Source organism: Mytilus trossulus, chromosome 8 (genome assembly GCF_036588685.1).
Source record: "Mytilus trossulus isolate FHL-02 chromosome 8, PNRI_Mtr1.1.1.hap1, whole genome shotgun sequence".
Classification (NCBI taxonomy): domain Eukaryota; kingdom Metazoa; phylum Mollusca; class Bivalvia; order Mytilida; family Mytilidae; genus Mytilus; species Mytilus trossulus.
In genome coordinates this window covers 78,425,418-78,449,846 of record NC_086380.1, presented here as the reverse complement: position 1 = coordinate 78,449,846, position 24,429 = coordinate 78,425,418, and the positions used below count along the sequence as shown (strand labels likewise).

The window sequence follows — 24,429 nt, the reverse complement described above, 5'->3', positions numbered from 1 at the left end:
TAGGCCCATTTTATCATATTTCATTGACCTTGAAAGTTATTCAGTTAAACAAGCATTCACATTTCTAATTTCCATAGAATTTATTTGACCCTGCACTTTGAATAAATAACTTTAAATTGTCAAGTCTATAGCTACACATTCAATAGTTAATATTTAAGTAGTGCATCAGCTACGGTTATGAACGCGGCCCAGAACTTTTGCCATTTTGTGACAGTTCAGAACGAGGCCCTACACACAACTTGTCTCCAACGAACCAGTTGTTGCATATTTAGTATCAGCATGTGTTAGCGGAGGAGTCACTTAAGACAAATAATGGTTGTCTAGCTGCCTACAGAAACAAAAAGCACGACCAAACACCGGCGTTCTTATGAGACTATCGATAATAGGTCATTGTGTTAAGAAATGTGTTCATCCCCCTTTTTTTTTAATTATTCATATACATAAGATCATAAGTTTTCTCGTTTGAATTGTTTTACATTGTCATTTCGGGGCCTTTTATATCTGACTATGGAATAATGGGCAAACAGTGCAGAATAAAAAGCTTCAAATACAGACTAGGACACAAGATAATAAAATACTAGTAAGGTGATAATAATGAGGAGGTAGGATAAAAAGAAAAGGGAAATGGACAAGATAATGATTTAAAAGTAATAGTCAGAGTAATGGCTGAGAGTTCAAGAATTTAAAAGACCCCATTCATACCCTCATGATCTAATGAGTTATCAAAATTAAAAGTCAGAATGGCAAAAAGCTGCGGAACCGTAGCTCTTAGGTCCTTATGTTATGTTTTGATTATTTGCGGACCATATATTGCTTTATTCAGCGAATGCTTCGAATTATTGCATAAAAGATAGCAGCTTTTATTTGTTTGGTGAACCACGAATTTTGTTTTATGTTTTTAAAAAATAGTAACAAGCTTGTCAACTACATTTTCATTTTCTGTGAAGAGAGCGAGAGTGGATCGTAACCCTTGGCTAGCGAAGATGATCAACTAAGATGTCGTTTAATATCTATCCACAGATTTGATTTGATAGCAATACAAAGTTCACTAAGACGGTGAGCTCAAACTGTCTTCCTGTGGTATGTGTGTTCGACTCCTAAATTGATTGACAATAATTTCTGTTTATTTTTTTTTTGTCACTGGTCAGTGATTTAATCCAGGTAGTCCAGTCTTCTCCACTAATTACAGCTGTCCTCCACGATGAAGTCAAAAGTGCGGAAATTGGCGTTAAACACTTCTAATAAGGAATAAATCAAAGTTTTAACCTGATGGTGAACACGTGGTGAAATTTGACATTTAAGAAAAAGAGCAAAACAATAAAATGTTCTGCTCGAAACTAGAATACGAGCCCAGCTATGTTGGTCTGTAAAATAAAACAGAATTATTGTCAATATACATGTATGTATAACATTGTCGTAATGAATAGACATATCATAGGTGACAACTCTAAACAATTTACCACCAGTTGTGTACCATAGGCACTTGGAAACGGGACAATTGTTTGCCTACCCTCCCCTTCTATTCAAAAACCCGTTAATTTTTTTTCTAATAATTTCAACTATTTTCGTTTTCTTCCTGTATTTTACGAAAAACAATATCACTATACTTCAAATAACTGGTATTTGTTATTTACTATCATTTCCAAGTTTACTATCCACAACGGTCAGTGATATAGCTCATCCGTGACCTGTCTTGTCCACTTCCCAGGTATCTATGGTCTTGTCAGTTGACCGATCAATAAAAGATTAGAAATAAATTGAATTATATCTTCAAGCGACTATAATGTATATAAAATACTAGTTATTGTACTCGTGTGTATTTAAAGTTGGAGAAATTTAAGCTGTTGGTTTATCTCTGAATCTGGCAAATTCTGAAGTACAGCGTAACCGGTTTAAAGAGACCACGTAAGGGAGGTTAGAAAAATAGTCTAATAGTCCTCAATTTTCTTCAACTTTGTACTTTATTTGGCCTTTTCAACTTTTTGGGATTCTATGAGTCTTTTGTAGACGAAACGCGCGTCTGGCGTAAAAATAAATTTTAATCCTGGTAAAAATGATGATTTTACTAAAAATACTGGTTTAAATGAAATGCACTATTGGAATATAATGACATAAAATTATTGATCTATTTACATAGATGTTTGCTAAATACAGGCAGTCGTTGTTTAGGAGATCGGACTGTAAGATCGAATTTCCATAGATCTTAAGGGATAATTCGGTTAAAGAGTTGTAAAATATGTACATGTAAAAGATGTGAATTAACATGCTTATTATACATTAAATGTAAAAAGAACATTGATGCAATTAAGTATCTGGATGGGGTTTAATGATAAGAAAATAAGGGGCCCAAAATCAAAGAACAAATAAAAAAGGTAAAAAAGTGGTAATAGTAAAAAATGCGCCACACATTTTTTTTTATTATTTGTCTTCCTATGTTTGCGTTGTAACGCAAACCTTTGCATTATAACGCAAACCTTTTGCGTAATAACGCAAATGTCGTTATAAGGCAAACCTTTGCGTTGTAACGCAAACATTTGTTTTTATCTTATTTCTTATTTAAGATTCAAAGGAAACAGTAGTTATTAATGGAGGAGACTGTATATTTTAAAATTTATCCCCTTTGTAGTCATTGCAAAGTAAAATACTTAAATAATTAGATCATAGCAATGACTAATAATGTGCAGAATATTATAAAAAGATGTGGTATGAGTGCCAATAAGAAAACTCTCCATCTGAGTCACTATTCGTAAAAGTAAACCATCATAGGCCAAATTACGGTCTTTAACACGGAGCATTGGCTCACACCGAACAACAAACTATAAAGGTCCACAAAAACGATTTCCAAGTTACTACTAGTATATATATTACAAAGAAAATTGAGTAAATTGAGGTTAATTATACCTAAGCAAAAAATCAACCCTGCTAATAAAGCTATAACCGAATATGAATATACTTCCAAAGTAAGCTCTCGTTTGAGAACTGTGTAAAGTAGGTTAGATTCAAACAAGCTACCCTTTGGCAATAAATGTATAGAATGAAGATGTTTTATTAATAAAATTGTGTTCTCTCTATTCAAATTGCTACCCAAGCATCTTAAAAATACTTCATTCTATTGAGATTTAAAAAAAAAGTATATAGAAAGATCATTTTGTCTATTTGTCTAGGAGGTTTCACAATTGTATGACATTATTTTTTATCTTTCAAATTAAATATGACTATATACTAAACTTTATCTATTTTCTTGTTAAATTATATACTTTTCTGATGCAAAAATCAGTCTTAATTTATGTATAATTGCACTTCAAGCATTCCATTATTCCTATGCATATTTATTATAATGATTTGGCCTTGCATGTATGTTTCTTTTTTTATCTACTAGTAAATCAAATCCGAAATAAAAGACAGACGGACATAGATACAAAACTTAATGAATTGAAATCAAGATATATTTCTGCGTTTTAACGCAAATGTAACGCAAAGGTTTGCGTTGTAACGCAAACATAGGAAGAAAAATTTAAAAAAAACATGTGTGGCGCTAATACGCTTTCGTACAAAAATTTAAAGAAAATAGCGAATAAAATAGCCAAGTAATAAAAGAATAGAGGAAAATACATATATAGATAACTAAAACATAAAAAAAGATAAATATACTAGGACCAAATCCAGACCCTGATAAATTGTCCTTTAGGCTTACTTTGAGGGCTTACTTTGAATGTATTTTATCAAATTCACGATAACCTTTAAATGTTTATACTATACAACATATGCCATGCACATCGTTCAGTCACATGATTCAACCAATTTCGTACGACTGTCATCAAATGCACAATGTTTAATTATGACAAAACAGAAAACCAACCGTACCTGATTTATATATACTTCAAATTTGAACGATTGGTGATTGAACATGTTTTTTCTCACTTTTGTACACATATCAAAAATATAGTTTTAATTACAGAAATAAATCATTATTTTTTCAAGAATTCGGTTTTCTAATTCAAACAAAAAAATTTGGTATCATAATCAGAAAATAGAGAATAGAAACGGCGCCTCGTGATTTTAGGTCCATTTATAAAAAAAATATGATAAAAGACATTGTGTTTATTTTACACATTTAGAATGACAAATACCGTCAATGTGTGTTTTTGTTTTCTATATATATATATATATAGTTGACGCTTTCCTATTTTTAGAATGGTTATTGATTGTAAACATATTTTGACCGGATTTGTTTTTCATACTATAAACTTTAAAAATAAATAGTGGGTTTGGCAAACATGATGATTTTTCTTTGGATTGTTTTCACTTTTGTTTTATTAGTTTTGACTTTTAAGTATTATTTTGGAACGACAAGATGGTGTAAAAGTACAGTAAAGTTAAATGGGAAAACGGTTTTAATAACAGGTAATTCAATCGAACATTTTTGTTTACAACTTTTGGTAAGGTAAGCCGTAAGGATCATAATATATTTAGTGATGTTTTGGAAGGATATAAAAAAGAAGATGTGGTATGATTGCCAATAAGACAACTGTCCACAACAGACCAAAATGACACATACATTAACAAATATAGATCACCGTACTGCCTTCAACAATGAGCAAATCCTATACCGTATAGTCAGCTATAAAAGGCCCCGATACGCTTTTTTGGGCTTTGAACCGTTTGCAATTGTGTACAGGTTATACCATGTTCAAAAATATTGAATATACACATGCAGGCATTTTTCTCAGAAAAAAATGTCTTATCTAATACTGACTGTGTTCTGTATTGATGTATATATTCTAGTAGGTGACATTTCTGATAGAGACAAGTGACTGTGTGTTCATGTAATAATTCGTCAAATGGATTTTTTTTATAGCATGAACAAAACAATCTTATTAAAAATCGATCTCTCATCGCTCTCGTTTTCTGATATGTCGCTCCCACTCGACATATCAGAAAACGGGAGCGATGAGAGATCGGTTTTTAATTAGATTGTGTACACAAGTATCTCATACATGTTGTAACTTGTACAAAACATTACTTAAAATATTGCTTAAAAATGGTTTTAACTTGTACAGAATTTATAAATAGAATAGGTTTCTAATATTACAGCACATGCCATTAACCTCAATAATATTTTCTTTAGTTTTTTTGTATTGTAAATTCCTGTTAGTGTGATTCCTTATTGATAAAGTTAATGACCAGATAAATAGTTTTTATAATTGCTTAGTACCTAAAAGACTTTTAAACTTTAAAAAATACACAATTGTGTAGTCAATAAACATTATTCGGTATTCTTACCTGGTTTTCAAACAGAAGAATACGTTTCGGGTAAATGTAGTCACATGCAGAAGAAGAATGAAAGTTTTGTGAAACCCAAAGTTGTCACATGTCTCTGTCTTGTAGCAATGAGTAAAAATAACTTGTATCTAAAATGTATGAAAATGAAGTATTTTATGCATGTTGTAAATAATGCACCTTCTTTTACATTTGATTATCATAATTGTTTTTTATTATTTGATCAATTTCAATCGTCATGATCGTGAATGTATATTCTGCTTGATTATAATTTTAATTTAAATTTTTAACAGATTGAAATAATTTTTGGGATACGATTGCTTTCAAGCAATCTGTAGACTTATACCGGTGGCTCACAGCAATGCCCTAACGTCAATCGTTTTATTCTAAACATTAAGAAACATTTCAGATTATTATGATTGTCTTGCTTAAAAAGGTAAAACAATCAAAGGGATTGAACTTTCCTACATGTATAATATTCTGGGATCTATTCTACGCATATCTGCTATTGAGGGTTATTGTTGTTGCATATCTTTAAATCATATGCATCATTTATTTACAAATAAATGTAGTCATCATCGTAGAACACCCCTTCAGGCGAAATGGAGTCTTCCATATTATCGTTTCGAGTTGTCTCCCTTCCGAAGTAACTTCCGTGAATGCTGAATTAAACAACACGTCGCCTATTGACCCCTTTAGGAGTTATTGCCCTTTATAGTAAATTTTTAACAATTTTTCGTAAATCTTAGTAATCTTTTTACAAAAATCATCTCCTCTGAAAATACTGGGCCAAGTGCATAATAGATAGAGATAATTGTAAGCAGCAAGAATTTCAATAAAGTAAGATTTACAAACAATGACAGCATCACCAAAACACAATTTTGTCATGAATCTGCGGCCTCTTTTTAATATTCACATAGACCAAGGTGAGGGACACATGCTCTTTAGAGCCTCTAGTTTACCTCTTTATTTTTTTTGTCTAAATTAAAGTTCGTCTCTCTTTGATAGATCTCCCTCCTTTCTTCCGCCCTTTTTCTCTTTTATCCCGCCCCCTTTCTCTCTGTCTCCCGATACCCTTTCCACCCTCTCAGTATTAGCTCGTTCTGTCAATAAACGTCGTATTATATTAAAAACGATCGCAATTTAAACCGATAAATGTGTACGGAAAGGAGTCATGATCACTGACTCAAAGGAAATTAAATATCTAAAGAATTAGGAATGGGGTTTCTCCTAGAATTAACGTAGGAAAATAGGTGATAAGACAGCAACCATTTGATTTTCTGGGGGAGTGGGGCTATGGTTTTTCTATTTTTCTATTTTTGTCGCGACTAGTCGAAAACATTTTTTTCTTTTTTCAATTTTAGCATTACATATAGTGGCAGCTAAGGGGGAAACAAACATTTTTTTTTCTCAGAATCAAAAAAATATTTCTCCAAAAACTGGAAACAAACTTAAAAAAAAAAAACAACCCATAGCCCCCCCCCCCCCCCCCCCCCCCCCCCCCCCCGAGAATCAAAAGGTTGCTGCCTAAGATACGGCGAAGTGGAATACTTTCTCTCACTCTGAGTCTCAGTGACTGCTGCGGAAAGTAAAGTTGGAATTGATAGTACAAAAATAAAACACAATAGGCCTATTTACATTGTTATTACACTTTTATCCGGGATTGGCTATCTTGTAACTATTTTACATGTACAGTTGAATTAGTTTTGAAAATAATAATATCCAGCTACATGTACATGTATAATACATGTGTCAATGAAACAACGACAATCGTATCCCTCCGAGCAATCTGCTCTTTGATTAAGCAATATTTTGTCATGTTTGTACATGTTATAACTTGTATTTTTGGAATTGTACACATTACAACCCTCTCAGAAAAGAGCATGTTTACAAACATGATAAACTTCAGTCTATTGTCTAAAATCAATGAGCTTGAATTATAAAAATATACTTTAACATTAATACCAGTAGATTATCATATTAATCAAATCGATATATAGCTAAATCCGAGCTTTGGCGAGGAAATTTTAATTTTGATAATGTTACTACTGATATTAATTGATGCGATAATCCACGAATTACAAAATGAAAATATATCTCTGTTAATAAATGATTATCATCTAACTTTCATTTTAAATGATTATCATCTAACTTTCATTTTAAATGATTATCATCAAACTTTCATTTTAAATGATTATCATCTAACTTTCATTTTTGATTAACCAAAAATAAATCCTTTACAGTTGTCAGCATTTTCATGATTTCTGCGTCATATATTTAGTACGAAATTGATTCGCAAAAATATCCTTAATGCTTCACTGCATGGAAATGCAATGGTCAAATGGAAACTGAAATTATTTAAAAGCCTAGTATTTATAATGAAGAACATATTTAGATATAAGAAGATGTGGTATGAGTGGCCATGAGCCAACTCCCTCATTCAAGTCACAAGTTGTAAACCATTATAGGTCAAAATACGAGCAGCAAGCTATGCATTTAATTAAATGAAAGTGAACAATTTGAACAGCAAATTCTGAGATCGAACTACTGTGTACTAAAAGATTATTTTAAATTGTCAATTTCCCGAACACATGACTGTTCACACATTTCGATCCACCCTGGGAGCTGATAAGGTTATACACTTTTAACTTGATCAAACATTTACTGAGATGATCGACAATTACACCTTGATTAATTTAATTTTAATACTTGAGCTGGATTTAGACAACTATACGACCTTCACCATTGAAGCACGAGCAAAAAATCGAACTGTTTAACAAATGTTTAACTTACTCAGACGTGTAGTCTTTAGCTAAATGCTTTAAAGATAAATATTTATGGTATTCAGTTGTAGATCTGTAGTTAGAGCTTTTATGAGTGTTTTTCGTTTCTCGTTTTTATATAGATTAGACCGTTGGTTTTCCCGTTTGAATGGTTTTACACTAGTATTTTTTTGTGTCCCTTTATCCCTTTATAGCAGGGTGTTCGATGTGAGACAAGGCTTCATGTCAAAGGCCGTAATTTAACCTATAATGGTTTACTATAATTTATAAATTTTTACTTGGATGGAGTGTTGTCTCATTGGCCCTCATACCACATCTTCCTATATCTAAGTAGCATAAATAGGTAAGCATTTCATCTTGAGACCAACATGACACAGACATTAACAACTATAATAGATCACCGTACGGCCTTCAACAATGAACAAAGGCCATACCGCATAGTCAGATATAAAAGGCCCCGACAAGACAATGTAAAACAATTCAAACGAGAAAAATTACGGCCTTATTTTGATATCGTTTTTTTTTTTAAAAACATGTATTTTGTGTAACTGTGAACCATTATTATTAGTCTTTCGGAATAGTATTCATATATTATTGTTATTGTTAATATTGAAATATTCATACTTACTGATTTGTGCTTTATTACAGATGTCTATTATCTTTTGCAAATAAATTGTCTTAAAAAAAAAATCAATGTCCATAACTTAACAAAGTTGTCTCATGCCAATAAAATATCTAAATATTTTCCCCGGGCGCTATATTTTCTTCTCCGGGCGCTTTTTCTTCACCCGGGTGCATTTTAGTAGGACCCCATACTAGTAATATTTAGTTAGCTTTTAATTTACTGATAACAAAATCAATATTTATACCAATAAAAACAATATTCAATAATCTTAATATATTACAGTATTGAATAGGTAACCTTTGAGAATAAGTTTATTTAAAGGAGCAACAAGTTTACATGGATCATTTCTAAATATCCGGGCACGGTTAACATTTCCGTATAAATAAGGATTAATAATTTTTCAGTAATACATAGATTGCGTTCGTTAAAATCAAAAACGTCACAACAGACACGGGCATAGCAAACGAGCTGTGAAATATAAACACCTTACTTTTGATCCTACAAAACAGATGCCAACAATGACAACTTGTTAGATTTAAATGTGTTTTATGAATTAATTGCACTTTATCATCACTTTCTTCGCCTGTTGAAACCTTTAAGATTTTTCTCAGTACTGTTTTGTTTTTCTGAAGGGACGTTACACCACTCGTGTGTGAAATAAGCCCGTCTCCTTATAACCTTATATGGAATATAAAGGGATCAACTCCACTACTAACCGTGTATATGGAATAAGCCCCGCCTCCCAACTAACCTTAATATATTAAATGTACACGGTTTCCACGAGGACGCTTTTAACCAATCATATTCCTAGAAAATAGGAGGTAAGATAAAGAATATTCCAGGTTAGTTAGCACTTCCAGGTTAGTTAGCAATATGGTATTCACAAGTTACAAACACGGGTCTATAAGACGTTGGCTACCGCAAAGCCGTTACAAGTCTAAAATTAAACCGATCCTGTTAAACGTGTCATCATGATCATCATAAAAATTATTTAATCAGAAAGTCATTGAAATGAATACATACAAACAGCGAATTTAAACTAGTTTTTTTTATCCCTCCACTTTTAATCGCTAGCAATTGTAGAAAAGACTTCTATTCCTTAAATTTAAGGACGTTTTATTAATTAATTTGAAACACTGTGTTTTTTCATGGTTTCCAGGTGGTAATTTAGGTATAGGCAAAGCTACTGCCATTGATTTAGCGAACCGAGGAGCAAGAGTGATCATAGCCAGCAGGAATAAGGAAAAGGCAATCCAAACAATTAAAGAGATATACGGTAAAGCGTCTGATTTGTTTCTAAATCGTTCTCTGAATACTATTTCAATAATTTGAAAATATTGGAGCACCTACTTTTTTCCACTGTATTTGAAACCAACCAGAGATTCGTTCTTTTTTCAAGAATGCTAAAAATTGTATTGTCTGTTTTATTGCACTGCAAAACTGATATATCAACGTTTTGTTTAAAAAAACATTTTGAACGTAAAAATAACGACCGCTATTAAAATATGAGAACACGATGTACATTTTGTAAATGAGGTGCATGCTATACATGTCAACAAAACAGCAACAAAACCGTATAAATTACCTAAATACCACAGACACAGGAAATATCCTATATGTTATACTAAGGTATATAGAAATTTGAAAATTGAATGTTCAAATAATTGTCTTGCACGTTGATCGATGAATAATTCGTTTGATATACATATATTTAACTTGATAATTCGGTTTTGAAAATATATTCGAATCAAATTAGGGAAGAATATAAGCATTATTTAATTTAAAATGTTGATCCATAGAAGTAAGGAAATGCCTCTTTTTTTCAACTCTTTTTCATTATCATAAATACATGTCCCGGGATAACAATTGTGTACGCTAGACGCACATTTTATCTGCAAAAGATTCATCACTGAGGCTAGTCCATCCCTGACCTCAGTGACTTTTTCATTTTTTTTATTCAGTGACAACCAAAGTAAAAAAAAAGTCACTGGTGCCAGGGCTGGACTAACCATTAAGGCCAAAAAAAAGTATGATGTCGAAAAGCATTAAAAATGTCTTGATTGTCATTCGATAATTTTATCTTTTTACAGACAAAACCGGAAATGATAATGTACGTTTTATGTACTTAGATCTAATGGATTTGGAGGTTGTCAGACAATGTGTAGAACAATTCTTAAAGGAAGAAAAACGACTTGACATCCTCATTAATAATTCAGGTAATGATAGATTGATATACTTTCATATAATTACATTAGATGTATGTTTCATTATAATACTTTATTATAATTGGCTAATTGCACATCACGTGTTATTCCTTCAGCAATTGCATCACTCAATAAAACTTATCATCCATGATAACACGTGGTTCCACAATAAAGTGCACAGGTTAATTAAATAAAAAACAATATAAAATTTGTTTTGTCATGATCACAGCTAAAAAATGTAACTATAAGTATTGAATGCTTCTTTTTGTAACTTCATAGTGTTGTAAAAGCGTTGACCGTGCGTACATTTTTATAATGAAGCGTTTGAATGTACGTCGGTCAACGCTTTTACACCCCGATGAAGTTACAAAAAGAAGCATTCAATTCTTAAATAACTGACGAAATTCAATTGTTAACAGAGACTGTCACAATGCCTCATACAGTATACATTTCTTATTATTAAGTATTACATTGTATGTATACAAGTGGAAGCCCCGTCTATCTATTGATTGTAGATTTCAATCTTAATAACGATGCTTGAGCAAACATTTATACAAACAAAGTAGGTAAGTCAACCAAACATTGAACTTGCTGGCATTTGGATAACAGCCTAAATAGCCTTGTACTTTGTCAATGTATAATCTTTGCTCTTGTTACCAGTTTGAAACAAATTGGAGATGCCACTTAGACACGTAAATACGATTACAGGGTTTGCTCTAACATGTTAATTATGCATGCTTTTCACATACTTAGCAAAAACCGAAATCCACCTACATATTCAATGTTTAAAGTCGTCATTCGGTCTGTGGTAGATACAATGTACTTGTTTCATGACAATCGGACCACATCTCCTTATTAGTATATCAATAGATATAAGAAGATGTGGCATGACTGCCAATGAGACAACTATCCATCAAAGTCACAATTTGTACAAGTCAACCATTATATATGTCAAAGTACTGTCATCAACACGGAGGCTTGGCTGACACTGAACAGCAAGCGATAAAGGGTCCCTAAATGATCAGTGTAAAACTATTCATACTGAATTATCAACGGTCTAATCTATACAAAAATTATAAACACTTACGAACCACATCAACAACGACAACCACTGCTCAGGTTGCTTACTAGTGAAACAAATTCAGCTGGTTTTAACGTTGTAATAGGTACCAACCTTCACGCTTGCCCGAAACAATAGTTTTACATGACAACATAGCAAGACACTCTATAACATATTAATTGAAATTGCTGAACTAAATCAAAATACATATTAACAACCCTGACACATTATTTTAAGTTTTCAAGTCAGGAGTATATACTCCTGTTGTTGTCGTTGATTGCTGTCTGCTGTCATTTGATAAATACAGCCTTTAGGTTTCTTTCTGGTATTACTCTAAATGCTCCATACCGGTGCCTTTTATTGCTTTCGTGTATAACACGAATTCATGGTTGAAGGGCATCCACTTGTAAGGGGCAGGTATTAAATGTATTAAATGTAGTTCTATTAAAACAGTTTTGTTGTGAATATGATATAATCATTTACATAGCTTATCGGTAAACATAAAACAGAACTGAACGAATTCATATACCAAAAAACATCAGGTTGGTTAAAGGGCAGAAGCTAAATACAATGTAATGACACTGATCTCCTTTTTGTGTGAACTGAGCAATTAAGAATGATGCAGAAAAACTAGCCAAGCGAAAAAGAATAACTAGTAGTTTATATCTTTATACCCTATATAATCGTGTATATTTGTTGAAGGTATTGCCGGATGGGCCTATAAAACAATAGGTCTGAAGACGAAGCAGAATTATGATTTGATTTTTGGGGTAAATCATCTAGGACATTTCCTGTTGACCTATCTTTTACTTGACCTTTTGAAAAAGACCCCAGATTCTCGTGTAATAAATGTCAGCTCACTTCGCCATTTATGGAGGAGATCCCCGCTTAGATATGACAGAGGGCCAAATAAGGATGGTATACTTTATCCGGACCTGGCAGGTTACGACACAAGTAAATTGGCCAATGTTATGCATTCAAAGATGTTATCGAACATCCTCCAAGGTATGTATATTAACATTAAAATGTAAATGATCATCAAACAACGTTCACCTAGAAAAAAGGGGTATCCATCCATGACACAAAATCAGTACATGCATATAAAAAACACGCAAAAGCATAGACACAGTGCTTTTATTGACGTTCTCTATCTCGAAGTCACAATGCAGCCTTAAACACGGAGTATAAAAAGTCTCTCCTTGCTCCATGTTTAAGACGGCCCTGTAAACGATATTTTGGAAAGGCTTAAAAAACGAAAGAACCGTTAAATACTGGAAAGTAGTACATATATATTCAAACAAAACAGTTCCTACTCAAACAATTATGTTTTGGTTTGTTATAATGTCTAGTTTGTGGTGAACCACTAGTGGTAAATCAAAGATATTTGGTATGTAGTTGTATTTGTATTGGAACATTTCAGTACCATGGAGATAATTTGGCCCCGCCTTCTCGATTATGGTCTTTTGACTTTGAAACTTTGCTTAGTTTTCATGTATTAGTTTGTGATTATGTCAGTTTACGGGGAACCACTGTTCTGTTCTGTTTTTGTAGTATTCCTCCACTATCTTGGAGAACCGTTGGTAATACAACGTAATACGTCCACTACTGTTCTTCAATTATGAACAAAAACACCACCTAATCGTCTGGGGAGATACTTATTATTAAAATAAAGATCCTAAAAATAAAATTATTATTATTTAAATCCTCTAATGAGATCATTAATCCTCCGTCACTCTCACGGTAACCCTATGTATACTCTCACTATACAATAAAACATAAATGTTCCTGTCACCCTGTGACACTAAATTGCATGTCTGCTCTCACTAAATATTTTGTAATTAAATAATGAATGTTCCTGTCACCCTGTGACACTAAATTGCACATCTGCTACGACCACAGTTATTGTAATGACTTAATCCTATCACTGCTCTTAATGTCTAATGCAAAGCACAGGCCTCTGCTCACGGCCTCAAATTCTTCTTGTCGAGATGGAGGAATTACTTGATATCATGTACAGTCAAGAATTTAAAAGAACAATTCATTCGGCCGTTCAAAAATTGCATCATTGAGTTTCACATCTCTTACTACCGTAGTATTTTCAAGAATGGACTTCTTATACTGTCAAGAGCGACACATTGAATAAGGAAATATTTCCTATCCTCAGCACTATTTAATGAATGGCTGTTATTTATTTTGAATTTATTGAACCATAAAATTAATTTTTGACTCTTCACATTGAATAATCCGCGAAGCGGATTATGTTAAATGTGAAGAGTCAAAAATTAATTTTATGGTTCAATAAATTCAAAATAAATTATTGCCATTCATTATAAATAAATTTCTATCAAAAATAAGGCTCAAAGATATATATTAATATGAATAACAACGTACACAGATGTTTGCGTATGAATACACAACGTTAGAGTGGGCGTGTCTTCATAAAAATTGATAACATTGAAAATAAAGCTAATAATTTTAACCAATCAGAAGACAGTAAATACTCCAAATTTATTTATAATGACATAATAAACAGGTTGAGTCTACTTCATACTTACTAATTTTTTGTTTATGGATTTGAAGTAAATAAGTGTCTAACATAAGTCTGCATTTGATACCTGCCCTCTGGATTGAGAAATTTTCAAATTTTGCACATTTTCAAACAAGATGTGGATTATCATAGGTTAATTGTTCAAAGTTTATATATTGTAGAGATGATTTTTCACAGGCTTCAGAATGTATTTTGTTAGTCAAATATGTTTTTCAATGTGAATTTTCCTGGTGGTTCTTGTAGAAGTACTGATGAAGAAGGAAGATTATATTTCTGCAATAACTGTTGTACATAAAAAAAAAAACCAGCTTTTTGAGTATCTGTCCTTGATAGCTAACCGTCTCTGTGCTAGTTTAAACTCAACTGTATTTGGATTTCTTATAATATTTCCGAATAAAATTAAAGTTCTTTTATCCATTTCTGCTTCTATTGGCATCTGGCTAGACAGAAGATAAGCTGCTGAATCAGCTGTTCTTTCTGGTAGATGCTGAATACGTTTTAAAAGTTGTTTGAAATAAGGCGACAGTGCTTTTATATCACTAACCATTAATCTAACTACTTCAAGTCCACGTTTGAGTCTTGGAATTATAAATATACGGATAAAATGGATGGATACAGTGGGGTTTAACCCATTCAGACCGTGGACGCCAGCTCCCATCAGTACATATGTTGCTTTTCTTGCAGCACTGATCCTTGCGTTGCTTACATTGTTTGTTCCAAACTTTGATGAATTATCTCTTTCAATACTATAGTACCTAGTTGCACAGCAGATTGTGAAGTTAGAATGTCTGCTGAGTTCATGGTGAAATTCCTAGGTTGTTTGTCGTTAAATTGAACCACATACGATTTTTTTTACTTATACAGTAATATTCTTTATTTGCATAATCCCCTTGTACGTCAAGCATAACTTGCAGATCCTCCGGGTTGTTTGACACCAGACATACATCATCTGCTACTGTTGGTGTGCCACAATAAAATTGGTCCTATATAACTTCCTAGATTTTGAGTCTCTACATGGTCTAACATTGGGTTAATAAAAAGTTGATATGCTGCAGGAGAGATAACTCCACCTTGTCGTACCCCTTGTTGTTCAGAGAATACCTTTGATAGTTCACTTTCCCATTTTATTTGAGATGTTAAATGTGTATACCATCCCTTGAACATCAGCCATGAGTCGCTTTCAATACCACTTTGATGTAGCTTTCGTAGTAGTGAGCTGTGCCAAACTAGGTCAAATGCCTTCTGGGCATCAAGAAAGGCAACATGTAATGACATGTGCATGTCCTGCGTCTCTGCAATTAGTTCATTAAGTACCAGAGCTGCATGTAGTCCAGATATACCCCTAGTGAAACCCCCTTGTAGTGGGCTCTGTGCATTTTTGAGTATTTTATCTTTATTTTCTAAATATATTTTTTTCAGTATTTTATTTAGAATACTAGTACTGGTTACAGTTATTTTCCTATAAGATTTTGGGTCAACTAGTGGTTTCCCTTTACGCTTTATATACTGGCGTTGCTATACCAAGTTTGAGAAGATCTGGTATTGAACATACATCAAAAATCATATTGATTAGTTTTGTTACTGCTGACATTACTATTTGGCCACCGTTCTTTAAATGTTCACTTGTCAAGTTTCCACAATCTGCTGCGTAACCGCTCTCTAAAGTGTTGATAACATTTTCAACCTGATTTTCAGTTACAGATATTTTTCACTATTTTGCAGATTTGAAATATATGTATCTTCAAATAAAAGACAGTCTAACTCTACTTGGTTGTTATATATAACATGTGTTAGAGCTTGAAGGTGTTGCTAGTTCCTCAAAGTACTCAGTCCACCCTTTCCTTATTGAGTCAGGGTTGTCATAAATAGCATTCTTAAATTTCAGTTCTGTTGGTTTTTTTTCCATACCAGTTCTTCGTTGATCATTTACTAACTTGAAGAAGAGTTTTTGGTCACCTTCCCTGGCTTTCATTATGTTTTTGAACTTTTGTTTTCTGGCTACCGCTTTTAGTTGCCTTTGAGAAGACATTAGTTTGGCTTTCCATTCTTCATGTTTCTAAAGTGAATGTTTCCCTGATCTCTTGGACGACCAGCCATCTTCCACTTCCAAAAATAGTGTTTATTTTCACAATATGCCTTTTTTTTATTTTATCAGGCCAGTATTTTTCGAGGGCGAGATTTGTGCTTACGGTATTTGGTTTTGCGAATTCCTTAGCTGAAGTGTCTATAATGTTACAGAGCATTTCTGTGAAGATATTGACATTGCTAATATTATTTCGAGTTTTCATATAACAATGATTGATACTGTGTTCGATTTACGAGTACTTTTTCCCAGTTAATCTTTTTCGAATCAATATGGTTGTTTTTCTTCGATCTGTTTTGCAGTGATACCCTCTTTGAGAAGAGCAATGATAGGATCGTGTTGTGAAGTGTTCATATAGTCTCTTTCCAAGTTCACAAACTGATTTTTGATATGATGGTTACTTTGTAATATGTAGTCGATTCTTGACGAACATTTCCCACTACGGTGAAAATAAGTGCCACATTCATTACTTTCTTGTTGGTGAAGTTCAAACTCATGGTTAAAATCTAAAAATAACTTTCTCTCCGATTCATATTTTCCTTCATTATTGAAGCATCTACATCACCAGCCATTATTATATCACAGGTTGGCTTGAATTTATATGTTATTTCCCCTATTTCCTCTAAAAATGCTTTGAACTCATCATCTGCATTTTTCGAGCCGCTACACGGCACATATACACCAATAATTATGGGTGGTTAAGTCCTAGTTTAGTTTTACTACTGTGACTCGACTGATACCGTCTTGTTGTTCATCTATAGCAAGAGAAATATTGTTCTTATAGCAAATAGCTATGCCCCCTCACCCTCTTGGACGTTGCGATGGAGGCAAATTATCTGCATCGTCAACACACTTAACAAAACAGCTGTAACCGGGAAGAAAATCCAGTATTTCAATTTTTTTGAAAATTGTAGAGCCAAGGTTCCTGAAGTATTAGGATGTCCCCAATATTTGACAGTTTATCTAAATAAGGTTTACTGCTATGGAAGCATTCAATATTGTATGATATAATGCTGAGCGTACAATCGGCATTTGTGTCGGAAATGATCTTATTTGCAGGGTCGGTTGGGGCATTACTTGCATCGATATGGAAACTCTCTGAGTGGTTGGTGGTGGTATCCACGGTGGTTGCATTTGAGCCATCCCTGTCGCTAAAAAATGATGATTTTTGTTTTGGTAAGCTATGGTTGACAGATGTGAGCATTGCGAAAAGTTGGGGGCTTGGACATATGTTGCCGAGCTGAATGGACTTTGAGTTGGATGAATTTCTGATGTTTGCATGATTGGAGTTTGAATTAAAGATGCATTCAAGTTTCGATTTTGATCTATTACTGTATCAGATAGTCAGTTAGTGACTTGACAACTCGGAGATTCAGTGTGTGAAGTGGTTCTTTTGACTTCTTTATATTGTACGATTTAGCCGTCTTAGTGTTACGCTTCTTTGTATGTGACAGGTTCGTTGAACTCAATGTTTCTAGTTTCTTCATACGTATACTGACTTTTAAGTTTTCATGCTTGAGTTGTCTTACACGCTGTTCATGTAGCAATTATTTAATGTCATTTAAGCTATCTACGTGTTGAGATGTTTGTTGATCCGAAGTTATTTTTGGATTTTTATCCTGCATCAAAAGTATATATGTTTTCAGGTTTCTATTAGAGTCTTCAATTTCTTTTAATTTTAATTCTGAGCTAGCAATGTACGATTTTGTAGTAGATAACTATACAAGCTGACTTTTGTATTGTGCTAGTTCAGTTTCAACTTTTCGTAATTTTGTAACATGTTCTCGAGTCTCTCTCGTTTTCTTATCAATATCTATCACAATTTTCATGACCCAAAGGTGGAAGTAGAGAAGGACAAGTTTGTGTCTATTGGTGGTTCTGTGATAATAATGATAGCTGTCCAAAGTTATCTTGAGTGTTCATTCTAGGCTGTCGTGTTTGTGTTTACACGTGAGTACATGTACCTGTGTGTGTTACATTCATATATCGGCTGGTCTATATGATTTTGAGATATAGTGCCTCTTTTTTCTATTTTACATTTGGACGATTTTCGGAAGTAAATGCTTTGTTCTGGCTTTCGTGTTCCTTGATTTGACAGCCATGCTTTTCAGAATGTTTTGTGGTTTGAATATCTCGAATCATATTGGAAGTGTTATGCTTTCCTGGACTTACATACAATGTTTCAATTTCGTGACTTCATCATCATGAGAGATGGTTCAAGTGTCTACAAAATCGTTTAATTTGTGCGCCACTACTGCATGTGAATAGTTCAGTAGAGCTAGTTTCAAATTGTACAATTCAATAGTCTGTTAATTTTAGGCAGATATATTGATACCAGTTTAGACAACATGCGCACTCAACAGCTCTTTCGTCACAGTACGTAAAGCAGATCGGGCATATAGCATAGCATTTATGAGTTTAGAATAGCGGTATACTTCTGTTGCCTTAATTTATAGCCACCCTCTTGTTTGTTACTGTTTAGTGCTATACATTTATCTAGGTGTATAATTTGTTTTATTTGTTTTTCTATATTCACACTTTTGTTCTCCTCATTAGATTCATTCCGATTTCTTTTTAATTCTTAAATAGTTCACCTAATTTTGTCTTTCAGAGCTTTAAGTTCTTTATTTTTACTCATAATTTTGGTGATTTAAGGTGCTAAATCAGTCACATATAGCTCAGTCTGTTGCCCATTTATCATAACACGTAAGGTAGTGTGATTAAAGTTTATTCTGTATGCTTGTTTTCTGTGGGGTCGAATTGAGATTGACTCTTCAACGATGAGACCTTGTCGGTCTTGTTTGGTGGTTGTTGTTGTGTTCAGTTTCGCCACAATGAGGCTGCCATTTAGAGCAGATTTAAATTGTTCATATGCCCCTGCAGTAAATTTGAAAATAATGTTGTTAAACCTAACCTCCATTTCTACATCTAATGCCCTATGGATTTTACGTGACGCAGCTTTTAAAAGGTTGATTGTGTATGGGACATGTTTTTGTATTGTTCCTGATTGTTTGGATGACACATTTTGATCATGTGTTTAGTTTAAACATATTTATTTATAGTGGATTGGGAAAAAAGTTTTGCAACTTATATTAATCCCTCTCCACTTTGCGGATGCGAGTGCTGCCTTGTAGCGGCATTAGCCTACTCTTTTTCGAAATCTACAAGGGTGTCTTTAACGTGCAAGAGATGTGGCTCTCTCTTAACACGGGTCAGCCATTTATCGTCCCGTCCGACGGACTATCATCGTTTCCTCAAGACCATAATTGCAAATGGTGTCAAGGGAGAGCTGAAAATTGAGTTCCTGAAATTTTCATCCCAAACGGGAATTGAACCAGGAACCTTTGTGTTAGTAATCCGATGCACTAACCACTACACCACGGCTCTCATTTGTTGATAAGCTGTTTCTATTTCGTGTTGTATACCTTGTGCTAATTGTTCGTTCACAACTTAATTCATGACAACTACTATTTCTTGCTTTTATTTCCTTTGCCATGTTCAATATGAGTGACTGAGGATAATGTGATCTTCAGAGGTCACTAACTGTTAAAACATCTATTAAAATTATGCGGATATTTTATAAAGTCAACAAAACACAAATGATAGACAAAAATATTTATATATACAGTTTACTGGGCCACTCAGTATTTTTGAAGACTTTGACAATGATGCTCGTGGAATAATGTTTAAAAACCCATTAAAAGTTCCATAAAAGTTCTGTCGAACTTGAGTTCAAAGTGGGTGTGGATTATCTAATGTGTGAGCTAAATTAAGAATCTCTTTTGCACAGCCAGAATCACGAAAATGTTAATTATTTTTCCTACGTAGTGGGTATAGTTTCGGTTTGTGCACTTTGAACTTAAGGACGCTTAACTATGGCAACAGAATACGCATGCTCGAAAATCCTTTCTGTGATTGGACAAAATGCTGTCATGGTGGGTGATTTGGTTGTGTTTGAAAAAAACCGTCTCAAAAATTATATCGGGATGGAAAGCAAGTGAAAAACTATAAATATTTGAACTAGATCTTACGAAGATTTATATTTTTATTAAAGTAATTGTTTCTCCAACAGTTCTTTGCATGGGACAGCTGTTTATTCGGGACAATTATATAATTTTTAATGTAAACTTTGTTGTACGAACGTACCTGACTTTTAGAACTCACCTACGCATGTGAGATTTCTGCGGGGTTTTAGTGAATGTAAACAGAAAGACACGACTTTGATATACTTCTTTACCAATAGTTTCTAGCTTTGTTAACCATGAATTAAGTTTAATGTAAACAGTAGTAAATGCATATTTGTTTCTTGTTATTTGCACTGGATTTTTTGACAAACAAATTTTTTAGGTGTCATCACAATATTGTTATATATTATTGCCTTAATATATTATAACCAGACTTAGTAAAGAATTCCTTGTAGTTACATTCAGATGGAGATTTTATTAAATAGGTCCTGCATCAATAAGTCATTGTGCTTCTGAAGGTTATCGAAATGATAGTTTTGAACATATACTCAAATCTAAATACGTCGGATATCTTTTTTAAAGATAGTTCTTGTTAAAGATGGTGTCTCTTTGTTTGTGGCCTTGGTAATTAAGGTGATAAATTGGTGATTAAATCAATATAATAGTCAAAATGGATTTTAAACGATAAAATGGTGCTTCAGTACTTTACATTAACTACAGGTGAAATGTTGTGGTGAATTAAGACACTAAGAACGTTGTTAAATCTGTGGGCTAAAAGTGTACGTCCGCCATCTTCCACTACCCAGAAGTCCCGTCATCATTGGCACATCTCATGTCCATTGAGATTGTTTTAGCATGTACCTTCAGTCATGGTATTTTGATTTCAACATTTGCATTATCGACATTACAAAAAAGCGAGACATGTCTCTGTGATAAACTTTTATAATGGTAATTTACGTATCAATTTTAAAAGTACTAATCCACTTTCGAACGTTGTCTTATTCACTTTAGCATCTAACGTCCCCATTATACTGGATGTGTCCGTTGATGTAACGGATTGCATTTGCGGTCTTTCTACTTTGCCGAGAAAAATTAACTTTTCCACTAGATGGACACCCTGGAAGATAAGTTCGAAGATTGATAGGGAATATGTGTGCCGAAAGTGACGCCAATATACCGTCCTAACAAGATGGGCAATCAAATGTATCAAAAGTGGTATTTACTGCGGATTCAAAGTCAGCTTTTTTTTTCTTAACCTGTTTTTGTTTTCAAGCCCTGTCTCTAACGGGCCTATACAAAACAATCACATAATATTTTTCAGGTTCTCCTGGATGTTCATGTCCTGTAATGGTAAACTCCGTTCATCCAGGTTTGGCTGCAACAGATATTTTAATGGCACCTTTAAAATCAGTCTTACCAGATACGTTGTATTCGATTGTTGATCCCTTCTTCAGGTAATCATTTTATTGAAATTAAATTGTACATTAAGCAGGAACATTATTATTTGTCGAGGCATATTTAAACAAACTTTGCCACACTCACTATTGGGCTATCCATGTTTTCGTCAATTTACTAACTAAATTTGACTTTAATAAATGCTTAAAGATACCATTCATTGAAATTAGGGATGTTAATAATACTCACTTCTGGCTAATGATTAAAAAAAACCTTTTGTGTTTTCTACACAAGGAAATATTGTACCAAGTTAGGAGTAGTACAGTTGCTGTTCATTCATTAAATGTGATATACTCGTTTGGTTTATACATATTTTGATTTGAGCGTCACCGATGAGTCTGATGTAAACACAGCGCGCGTCTGACATATCAAATTAGAAGCCTAGAACCTTTGATAACCAATTATAGCTTTTAATTTTGCCTTTTGATAAGCAATAAGGTCGGTCCGTTTTGAATTTTCCTTGAAGTTCGGTATTTTTGTTGTTTATTTATTTTTGTTCTAAATTTTATCATTCTGCTTTGTTTTACAGATTTATAAGTTTAGATAGTACAGGTGGTGCACAGACAACAATTTTTGCAGCAGTTGACGAATCTTTAAACTCTGTGACAGGAAAGCATTTCGGTCATTGTAGACTTGCCTGGGAAAACAAACTAGCACAGGATGATGAAGCATGTCAACAATTATGGGACTATTCTATGAAGATGTGTGGTCTTACTTGATTTTAATTGGATATGTGCATCTGTTTTTTTCTGTTAATTGATTGAAGTACAAAGACGAATTAAAATACATTTTTGGCAAATATATAGCAAAGTTCAAACATTTTTGTATATTCCAAATTTATCCAAATTAAAATGACACTTTGTTTAATGTTTGTTTTTTTAATGTGTAGTTCAAATTGTGCTACTTTGAAGAAAAATATAAAAAACATAGGCTTATTCTCCTGTTTATCAAACTTAAAGCTTTCCCAATTATATTTTGTACCTATTATGTCTGTTTTATGTGGTCAATGCAACATCGTTGTTAATATAACGGAGTGCAATGTGATTATCATAGGAGTCAAAGTTTTGACTAGCTGTAAAACCAGGCTGAAGGTGGTATGGGAGTCTGAATTAAAATGATAGAATTTGTTCATACTTTGCCAAAACGTAGTATCTGTTGATAAATGTTGAAATATATAATAAAATGATAGGTCACCGCGCATTTTCTCAAGCTACAGGTCGCAACAAAATTACACATTTTGTAGGGATTATACAGGGAAACAACACCATTTTGTGGTTAGAAACTAAAAAAAATGATAGAATTGTTAAATACTTATGGAAAAGATAGCTTTCAGACAATGCTTTGCGAATTTCAAAAGAAAAGATAGGATCACAGTGAGTATTTTTCGCTAGAATAGAAAATAAGAAAATTCCATGTAGAATCCTTCAGAAAATGCACTATTTTAGAGTTACCTCCCCTTAAAATTGCAATTTAAAAAATAAATAAAAAACAAACAAAAATAATCAACATGTGCAAAAGTATTAATATTTATAAGTTATATTCTTATTAATTGGTTCTTTTAAATGAAAATTCATATCAAATATCTGCATTCCTGTATCAAATTTGCTAACTTGATAGAAAATGTGGACATTTGGTTCACTGTTTTTCACAATCCAAGATGGAGTAAGACACCCCTACCACCTTAAACCTCCATTTGGTGCATTAGGAAATGCCATAATCGGCATTGCATCAAACTATGAACTAATTGTAATTAATTGTTCATCAGAATTGTTAAAACTTAAAAATAGATCTGCAATCTTCAAAGTTTTTCTGAACTCTTATTATTAAAAAACTAATACCGTAATAAGGTACTTTATTTCTCCTATCCTGTTGCACTCCTGGCAATTTTGGTATCTTTTTTTAATACTGGAGATTTTCCAAAGATGTTGTGCAGGAATGTTCAACACATGAAGCTGTATCATTTGAAAACAATTTATCGGGTGACATTCATCGTGGTATCAATAGTATACAAATGGAAATTATCACTGCTTGTTTAGTTCGTATTGTTAATGAAGATGTGTTCTAACAGCCTGTTGCAGCAAAATCGGTACCATTCTTATTATTACTACAATTGGGTCGATACCTCAGGTTTTTCTGTCGGACTATAAGTCCCAAACGGATATCACTATCCCAGTAACAAGTACTCAGTACTGGCATGGAAATATGAATATTATGTGATTATAATATACTAATATATTTGATTCTTTTATAAAGGAAGTTAAGATTTAACTTATCATTAATGCAAGAGTTTTCAAATATTCTGACCACAGACATCACTGAAGGTAATTTTACTGCCGAAATGTCTATCCGGTCCAATACAATTGGAACCGTTCATTTTATTGTATATTATTCTAGTTTATACCATGTACAATAGAAAATGGAAATGG

At 33.1% G+C, this 24,429-nt stretch overlaps 1 protein-coding gene across 1 annotated transcript; it reads left to right on the top strand.

Annotated features, from left to right (window-relative positions):
* Positions 1-4,255: 4,255 nt before the first annotated feature.
* Positions 4,256-23,738, top strand: LOC134728042 (retinol dehydrogenase 12-like). The gene is made up of 6 exons (XM_063592440.1): positions 4,256-4,404; positions 9,848-9,964; positions 10,779-10,904; positions 12,655-12,957; positions 21,870-22,002; positions 22,533-23,738. Exons 1-6 carry the CDS (start codon positions 4,278-4,280, stop codon positions 22,720-22,722), a joined length of 996 nt encoding a protein of 331 aa, XP_063448510.1. The 5' UTR covers positions 4,256-4,277; the 3' UTR covers positions 22,723-23,738.
* The last annotated feature ends 691 nt before the right edge of the window (positions 23,739-24,429 follow it).

Excerpts from the sequence above, each read along its gene's own strand:
- LOC134728042 (XM_063592440.1), top strand. The coding sequence starts at position 4,278 with ATGATGATTTTTCTTTGGATTGTTTTCACTTTTGTTTTATTAGTTTTG. Across the intron at positions 9,965-10,778 it reads AACAATTAAAGAGATATACG|ACAAAACCGGAAATGATAAT; the intron begins GTAAAGCGTCTG and ends ATCTTTTTACAG. Across the intron at positions 22,003-22,532 it reads ATTGTTGATCCCTTCTTCAG|ATTTATAAGTTTAGATAGTA; the intron begins GTAATCATTTTA and ends TTTGTTTTACAG.